Consider the following 9,941-nt stretch of genomic DNA (forward strand, 5'->3'; position numbering starts at 1 on the left):
AAGCAGATTATTCTGCGAAAAATGTGGCAAGAACTATAAGCATCATCAGTGTGCCCTTCCCCGAAGCACAGGAGGCCAAGGATTCTTTTCTGAGTGAGAGAACATTGCCTCATCAGACACAATTTTGAAATCGTGCTTTATGGCTCCAGGATGAAAGTAAATCATGTTGAATCACTTGAGTTTAAATTATGTTACCAAATAGGAATGTGCCTCAGATATTAAATCACCTCCTGATACGTAACAACAATAGTTAGTTAAACAATGATCAAAAATATACATCTTTCTGAATTTAACTCTATATTACTAATATAACAATTTCTTCAGTTAAGACCGTTCACATATATAAAGCACACTGAAAGAATTCAATTCATTTATTTGGGAAATAGTCAAAATATCAATAGTACAACACAACTCAATTATTTTAATGGGAAATATTAGTAGCCTACTGCAAAATAAAAAATACAATGAAAATTGCATTAAACACAAAAAAATTCAAAAGGATTTTTGAAGTGAAACTTGGTCATACTGAGGAACTTGGTTGGTAAATGTGAATTATTTTTTACATTTTACTATTTTTTAGTTTAATCTGTCTGTAACATCAGCAAAAAAGAAACTGGATTTGCTGGGTTATAAATTTCCACTGGATCTCTGAGACTCAATGGCATTTACATCTTTCCTTATACACTATTTGGCAGAAAGAAAGAAACCCAAAGATACAGAAACGTAACAATGTTTTCACCCATATTTACTTCAAAGGACCAAGGATTCAGGCAATGTGGTAAGGCTTTGTAGTAAGACATTGGAGACGGAAAACCTTTCAAAGACAGAAAGACATGAAAGAGCTTCAAAGATGACCTCTCCTACAGTCCAGTCTAAAGATATCTGGAAATGGAAATAGTCTGGGTCTAGGCCACTAAATAATTAAAGACTGAAACAGAATGTCCACATGCTTTTTTGAGAGAGAATGTGTACTATTTCCTCAGAAATTAATGAAGTTGCCATAAAAACAGAAATAAAGTACAGTGAACTCCAGTATCATCTAATATTACCTGGAAAGTATGCCACATGCCACACATATTCTTATAATTAGCAGTAGATGATACAAATACATGTTAGAAAGACATAAAATATTTAGCTTCATTCAGCTCCTAACAAAACTTCCAAGTACTGTGAACTGATTGTGAAATATATATTGTAATGCTTTTCTGAATTGCTTCAATTTTCCTTTAAATCTATTTATCATTGTATATGTTTAATATTGTATACATTTCAATATTAAAGGTTCTTATTTCATACCAATCTTATAATCCAATAGAAAGCTTCTATGTAAAGCACTGCTACTGAGGTCTAATCTCCATAGCAAAATTCATTGTCAAAGTCTTAAGTAATGAAAGGACAACTAAGGAAAATATTTTTCTTGTTTTCTATTTATTCTAAGAAGACTTTCTTGGAACTCAGTAGTAACTACTTCAAACTTTATTTATTTATTGGATTTATGTGACTCTATTATAAATTGTTTTACTTTATTTTATTATAATTAATTATAATTAACTATTTTATTATAAACTATTTGAACATGATCTATACTTAAACAGCAGTAGCAGCAGCAGTAACAACAACAAAACAGAAAAAAAATGTTTCTTACCAATTTGTGCTCAGTTTTTTTGCTTTTAGTAGTTGCTTTTCAATCCAGTTTGGTTTTTCCTGTTCAATGCTGTGAATAATCTCACAAATTACTTGTTTGGGATGCTTTTTCTTTTTTCCTATAATAGTTTCCAAACATATGCAAACTAAACTGAGCTTTTCTTGGCTCCATCTGTCAAGAATTGCACCCGTTAAAAGTTCTGTGATGTTTCCATCCTCAAATATCTGACATATAATTATAATCAAAGTCTTGACAAGAAAACCATATTTCTCTGATTCAATAAACTTTGATGGTATTTTTTTCTCAGATATTAAAAAGAAATATTTAATCGGGGATGGCAAACATGCTATTACAGAAGGTAACTTGCTGATTACAATAAATAGAACTTGAGCAGCAAGCCTTGTAAAACCTAAAAGAAAAATGAAATCAGATATAATTAAGATTAAAGTTTTATTTTACAATGAATCACAACCTTTAAAATTAATCTAATTTAATTTAATTGTGGCTATCACACATTTCTCTCACCCATCTGTCCATTGTAGTTTATGAGACTGAGTCAACCTGATCACCATTGCTTCAACCATGCGGAAAAATCTAATATAGACTAGGCACTACGTGTGAACACTGGAACAGGCAGAGACCCATTTGGAATGCATTTTTATTTTTATTTTATTCCTTTCTCGAAAGATTAATCTGCTCTTCATTAGATCAGATATTTATATTGGATTATCTAGCTAGCTATCGTGACAAGATACTTTTTACTGTTTTTTTTAATAAAGAAACAGTGTACAATATTTACAGAACAATAAAACAAATGATTTTGATATTATGTGTGTGCAATTTTATAGAAGCAAATTCTTTCCTTTCAATAGGCCATACCATATTTCTACAAAAGTGCATCCATCCCTTGCTGCTGAAGGTGTTACAAACTCACAACTGCCAATATTGTTAGTTTGTTTCTTTATTAAATTTTTGTGGCCACCCAACTCATTGACATGACTTTTTCTGGTTGCCTGGAAGCTAATTCAATTTATAGCAATATGAAGAAAAGATATTCTATAAGTGTACTTGGAGGCATACATTCATTGCTGCAATGATTGTATTGAAAAAAATACTTCTTATTCTGCCTAACCTAGTTACGAACATTCATTCAATTACATTACTAATTCTAAGAGTACATATTGCTTCTACTTTACACTACATTTCCAAAATATTTTAAATGTTTTTATTTAACTGTGCTTTATGGTTTAGCATGTTCTCCAATATTTTTAACACATCCATTTAAGTGAATTACAAACATTTAATAACTGTCATCAACTCCTACAGCAGAAAAGCTAAAGCAACTTAACATACTGAGAGTAAATGTAGTTCTTTAGTCTGGAAATGATGGAGCTCAACTACAACAGAGAATTCTAGGAAGAGAGTCACAAGATTCAGTTGTAAAGAGCATTTTCTTCCTCCTCTCTGAACATGATTTACTTTGCTGCATCTGGGACTGTATCCTCTTTATTAAAATTATACATATTTTTCCATTAACTTTCTAATAAATAAGTCAACAATTATATTAATAAACTTAAAAAAAACACAATAAAGTGGTTACCAAGGGATTCGTTATCAAAACCTCTTCCATTTTTACATATTCTCATTAAACGGTTAACTAATATTTTGACAGGTTTAAGTAAAGATACTTACATTTCCCGGATTTTTCTGTTTTCACATCTTTATAAATGTAATTCCATTCCTTTGGAACTATATTCAACAAACTTTCAGGAACAGTTTTATTAGGCAGATAGGTGCCATATTTTTCTGTTGGTTCCCATGAATTCACCAAGGAGATTACCTCCTTTATTATTCCGTTAACTGAATTAATCAAAGTTGATTTCAAGCATTTGATAATTTCTGGCTCTGACTCACTGCAACTAGAAACTTCAGAAACAAACATTAATGATAGCGAAACAAGTAAACTCAGAGTTGAGTAAATTTGGATATTAGGATTTTTATAAAGTTTTATTTGGTTTTTAATGTTAGATTCTTATAATAAATAAAACCTACAGAACTAAATTTCTTTATGGCATAAATACTGTAACTTTAATCATATATTTTTCTCAGTGGAACATTTTTAACATGCTTGTATGCCTGGTTCAACTGTTAAGTATTTTTGGTGGACGTACATTTAGAAAAATGTCTATTATTATCATCATATTATTATCATTCACTGGAGGTATTTGGTAAGAGACTACAAAAAAAGAAAAAGTTCAAAAATTTAAATACAAAGCACAGTTCTAAAAAAATACCTGATACTTGTTCCAGACCACCAGATTAACTTTGTTCTCTTATCTGCACAATCCCACCTCTTATGAAACTAAACATATACTGTATACTATTTCACTGAGGAGGGAGTTATGTAAGCTTCTCTGACAAATGAAAAGGTAAGCCTCAGACACAGAAGAACAAGTAGCTAAAGTTCTCCCCTGCTAGTGTCTCAATACATCCCACTGTGACAGTTATTTGTGAAAAAACTGTCCTGCACTTGAGAACAAACTACATGATTAATATTTCATATAGTTTATCCCTGAAATGAAGTTCAAATTGAAAGTGCCAAGGGGTACTACATATCAAGATGAGTAGGAAGTAATTTCTGTAGTATTTCAAAATATCTCAAGACAGAAATTAAATGTTCTCAGAGGAATAATGATACTGTCCAAATGCCACATTAATTCTTGCAGAATTAATGTTTTATATATGAAATTGTTTTTACTGATGAAAACAAATGTAATGTTTAACAGTATCAACTCAGTTCTAAAACTACCTTGCCATAATTACTCTAGTATCTTGGAGGGAAAGAGAACACTTGTATTATTGAATAGTTTAAGATCTATGTTTTAACACATCCTATATGTAAATCAAGAAAAATGAGTATATAATATTCCAGATATATTTTTATTACATTATACATACCTGATATATTATGTAAGAAATCCCACATGAGTTCTTTTTCCATGTAGTTCTGAAGGGCATCACCAAGAGATTTGGGGGATAAAGTGCAATAAGACAATATTGTGAATATTGCTTCAGCTAGATTGATTTCATTGTTCTCTTTCCTGTCTAAGCAAGTACTTTGTTCATTACTTTTAGACAATTCAGATTCTGGAAAAAGAAAAGAAAGAAAAAGAAAAAGATATACAATAAAAGTTCCAGTAAGTCCATACATTCTAACAGGATTATGGTTGATTAGGATTTAATCCAAATAGTCACTAACTATCCAAGAGTCCATTACCCATCCCTATTTTTCTTTCCCTTTTTCTTGTTTCTTAATTACTCAACTGAGACAAAGCTAAGAAATTAAGTTAATTACTTAGTTTTGTCTCAATTGAGTAATTAAGAAACAAGAGCAAGATATCATCTCTTGGAGGAATCAAGTTTGCAGAAATATAAGAAAACTATGAAAGCACCCCCCTCCACAAGAGCATTCCCCACTCAACTCAATCCTAATCAATCAATCAATCAATCAGGATTAAATCCTAATCAATCAAACCTTCCTTAATTCTTAATTACTTAATTTTGTGTCAATTTCAGTGTGCACTCATACTTTAATTTCTTTTTAGAAAAAATGCTATTACTCAAGAGATCCATGGATCCAAGCTACCTAATGGGCTTCACTTGCCCCACTCATGCTGGCAGAAGGGGTTTTCTGTCAGCCAAGGAATTCCAGCTGAGGAGCCCAGGAGAAAAGCCTTTTTCTGCTGTGGCTTCTGCCCTCTGGAATGTTGTACCTCTCCAAGTGAGATCCCCCCCATCCTCTTGGCCTTCCATAAGACCCTTAAAATCTGACTCTGCCAGTTAGCCTGCGGCCCAGATGTGGGTGTGTCATCCTGGAGGTAGTAACTGGATTAAATAGAAGATCCATCTCTACTCCACTGTATACCCCCCCATCTTAGTATTTCTCTATTAGTGTTATATTTATTGCTTAGTGTTTTAATCTTTTATAATATTGCTTTACCAGATTGTAAGCAGTCCAGAGTCATATGAGTGCAAGATGTATAATATGTAATGTGTGTGTGTGTGTGTGTGTAGGGTTTATTTATTAAATGTATATGCTGCTCACCTTGCCAAAGAGCGCAACTCTACAACAGACATCTTACAATGCAATACAATAGGAATATAAAATAAAGTTATACATATGAAAGCATTTAAAATTACAAGAATTAAATAGAAAAAAGTAAGAACTCAAGGGTTCATGTGGAGTAGGGTGGTGCCTTCTGTCATTGCACCAATCACTTCCAACTTGATTGGGTCTATGCCAATTGGCAGAACCAAGTCTTAAGGACCTTTCTGGAGGCCAGAAGTGTGGGGGCCAACCTCATTTTCTTTGGCAGGATATGCCTGAGGAGGGGGCCACAACAGAAAAGACTCTTCTTCTAGATATCCTGGATCCATGCCATAAAGGGCTTTAAAGGTGATAACCAACAATTCATTTCCTTGAGTTGAACAAAACTAAGGCAGGATAAAAAAATTAATATAAACAAACAAACAAACTGTATAGTATATTGTATTGTGTTTAAAATTATAAAATAATAAAATATAAACTCATATAGTCATATATGCTGTTTCAAAAATGAAGATGTAAAATAGCTCATTTTTTTAAAAAAATGAATGGAATAAATTCCAGGTGCTTTCTTTGTCACACATATACCTTTGCATGTTTCTGTGTTTATGTACATACATATATGTGTGTATTTGTATGTGTTTATGTTGTGTATGTGTGTGTGTATGTATGCGTGTGCTCAAAGATCTTAACAGAAATAGTTCTGTTCAAGCTTTTAGTTGTCCTGAAATAAGAGCCTAATAATAGTTTCGTAACAGAGTTGCAAGCAAAAACAATACATCTGCCTGAAATGGACAACCTGCAGCCTCAGAATAATAACTGGTCCTCCAATTTCTTTTATGAGATTCCTGAAACTTTTATCTATAATTATTGAGAATAAATTATTTCATTTTGAGGTAAAAATCACACAAAAATGGTAAGGGAACTGTAAGGAACAGTCAGAAACTGTTCTGCGTATGCAATTTGAGCATTCTTGAGAATAGGAATCTGATCTGAGCAAGGATTAAATGTGGCCTTATAAATTGGTTAAATAAACAGGCAGGTTTAAGAACTATATCAGAAAGGATATGTATTTACACAGAATATAATGTATGAATATACAAAGCTTAGTATCTAGTCAACTATATTTATCAGGAGAGAGTCAAAAGACCATGTTATTAATCTGGTATGTGTCTGGAAATAAAGACAGAAGGAATTGACCTCAGGTTAAGGATCCCGTGGACAAGAGCAGGCAGTCATAGAGAAAGTGTGTACACATAGGAAATCCTTAACTCTTAAGTTACACTCAGTTTTCCCTTGTAGTCAATAGATGATAACATGCTAAAGAATCAGTGCCATTGGATTTGAACCTCCAACAAAAAGGAAGTCTAACACAATTTAAAAAATAAAGTAACCGCTAACCATTTAGAAAAATCTAGGCATTTAGCATGTCTAGATACATGAAATGGCAATATCCAATGCTGTAGCAGATTTTTGTCTCCTAAAAAATGTTTCTTATCACTGATTTAAAGGGATCAGATAATAGATGATGTAGCTGCCTGACACTCTTGTGAATTGCTATCAGTAAGAAGAGACAGCTCAGATAAATGAACAAACAGACTGGTATAAGGCACCTTAATATATCATTAGCGGATAGTAGTATGGTGAGCATAGAAAAGGGAAAACATATCCTTTATTCTTTCACATTCTCCGATAATTTCTCTGTATAATAGATGAATTGCCTTCTCTGAACCCATAATTCTTAACATTTAGAAATAACTGCCTATAACTTATTCTCTCCACTATTGCCTGTTCACTTGAAACAAGATATATATATATTTTTACCTTTCCAGGGCCATTTTCAGAGCTGGTAGAAGGGGCCATTTCCCCCCCTTGTTTTGGCCAATTCTAGTACCTTATAGTTCTTTCTTTACCTTAGTTTAGGTAGCTAAGGTGCACAGATTTGAAATACTCTAAGACTGTACAATTACTATTTCTTCTACTCTGACTAGAAATATTATAAAAGGTAGAAGCAACAAGGGGAGGAGCCAAGGAAAGTCTATGCACAAAGCTCGCATTAGGCTTTTTTAGAACTGCAGCAGATTTGGCAGGAAGCATTGGTCTAATGCTCATAGATATGGTTAATGCTCATGGGTATGGTTCCAGTTAGTCTTGAATAAGCCTGCAATAAAAAAGGATTACCACAAAAAGGCATCAGTTGATGCAGATAGCCATTGCTTAATGACCCCAATTGGGAGGGGCAACTCCGCCGCTATGCAAAGCAGTCATTAAATGGGAAATCACATGATTGCAACTGTGCTTTTTAGCTGGAAAGAGACAAGACTAGCTAGTTTCACATCTCTAGTTTTGTTTGTTTCCTCCAATCTTTGGAAGGCTTGAGTGCCTGATTGCACACACTGAAAACAGTGCAATTGCACCACAGGCCAAGGTTGGGAGCCACAAGTGAGTTATACAAATACCTTACTCTCTTGAAATCCCTTCGTCTCTATCGCTCTGCTCTGTGAGGGAGGCCGAGAGAAAAAAAAAACCAAGTAATTTCTATAGGCAATCTCTCCATTGCCTGATCATCTCCCACTGCTGGCATTATTGCATTGGACAATACTTACTCTCTTGAAATCTCTTCCTTTCTAATCTCTCCACTGGGGGGGGGGGTAATGAGAGGGTCAAGTAAAGGAGAGAATACCTACAGAATTCACTTTTTTCCTACTCCCCCCCAAGCATAAAGACTGGAGAGAAAGGGATTGCAAGAGAGAAAGGAAGAAACAAGGTACAAGGCCAACTACATGGCATACCCTGCCATACATCAAAAACATTTCAGAAGCTGTAGAACGCAACTTCGGAGATCTGCAAGTGGGCATCGCATACCACCCAGAGGCTACCATATGAGGACAAATTATGTATTGTAAAAATCGCTTGGAGGTGGGAGATACTTCCAATGTAATCTACCAAATCCCCTGTCCTACATAGTCACAGGATTGCCCCTGTGACTATGTAGGAAAGACGGGGAGAAAGCTAATCACCAGATTGCAAGAACACAAGTGAGCATCAGATGAGGAGAACCGAATTCATTGGTAGCCTCACACTGCAATGAACAAGGACACACATTTAATTTTAAAGCTACTAAGATTGTTGGATGAGCAGGCACAAAAATAGCCACGGAAATGACTGAAGCTGGAAAACAGGCCCATCATCAATCAACAGGAGTGCTGATTTACCACCAGCCTCTCAAGTACTTAGAAGATGAGGGCTGGGCAGCACAAGCAAACAGCACCTAATGACTTAAACGCCAGCCATCAACACACCCCAATCTAAAAAGCCACTTACAACAGGCACTATAAAAACCACACTTTGCTAGAGAAAAGTTCCCTGAAGATAGGCTCCAGCAAGAGTCCAAAAGCTTGGAAGACAAAACCTCTGGTTCCGGTGACCGACTCAGACTGGATCATGCAACATTATCCCGGGACATATACATTCGCCTTCATTCGTGAAAGTCTCCTATGTTCTAGTAAGAGCAATAGCAACAACGATATCCCACCATTCAAGTCAACTGCTTGTTCAACCAGTAATCATACCTTACTTGATTGGGAGAGTTAACAATTTTGGAAGATAAGTTCCAACTGAAGATAGAGGACAAGTTATAACTTGAACTGGAAAATAAAATTAATGTCTAGATATGGATGTGGTGGTCAATAATTGCCTCAAGACTGCACTAACAATATCCATGTATGATCAACTGTTAATGGTTAGATTAAAAGCCGTAACTTAAAAACTCTCATACAGCAAGTTATCTATACAACAATAGAAAGTCCCCCTGATTCATCAATGTCAACAGTGGGGCAATTTCACAAAGTGTTCTAAGGGAGCATCATACTGCTACTAAGAAGGCATTCATTTCTTCTAGCAAACTCAATGAATGGCCAACTAGCCATGCTAAAATTACAAGGACAAGCCTTACCTTCAAATATGCCACATTTCCCTTAATGTTCTTGAGAATGAGGGTTTATCTGGGAAGGTTCCATAATACACCTTTTTGTGTTTTCAAGGACATTGGTATTTTTTCCTTGTTGGAAGCTAGAAAGATAAAGTGGAATGGAAAGAGCATGCAAGATAAAAGCAAATGACTCTGCAAGACTGCTAGGCAACAATCAAGTATCCATAGTGGCCATTCTTATTCAAGGCCAAGCTCTAGCC

At 34.5% G+C, this 9,941-nt stretch overlaps 1 protein-coding gene across 1 annotated transcript in view; it reads right to left on the bottom strand.

Moving 5' to 3' along the window:
- The window catches only part of KIAA0825 (KIAA0825 ortholog), a 153,390-nt gene that overhangs the window by 96,790 nt on the left and 46,659 nt on the right, over positions 1 to 9,941 (bottom strand). The window contains exons 13-15 of the mRNA XM_029283475.1: positions 4,604 to 4,792; positions 3,338 to 3,571; positions 1,646 to 2,054 (exon numbers count right to left, since the gene is read on the bottom strand). Of these exons, the coding sequence (XP_029139308.1) occupies positions 1,646 to 2,054; positions 3,338 to 3,571; positions 4,604 to 4,792 (832 nt within the window). The remainder of the gene's footprint in view (positions 1 to 1,645; positions 2,055 to 3,337; positions 3,572 to 4,603; positions 4,793 to 9,941) is intronic.

This window comes from Protobothrops mucrosquamatus, unplaced genomic scaffold, assembly GCF_001527695.2.
Source record: "Protobothrops mucrosquamatus isolate PMUCROS unplaced genomic scaffold, P.Mucros_1.0 scaffold106, whole genome shotgun sequence".
NCBI classification, from domain to species: Eukaryota; Metazoa; Chordata; class Lepidosauria; order Squamata; family Viperidae; genus Protobothrops; species Protobothrops mucrosquamatus.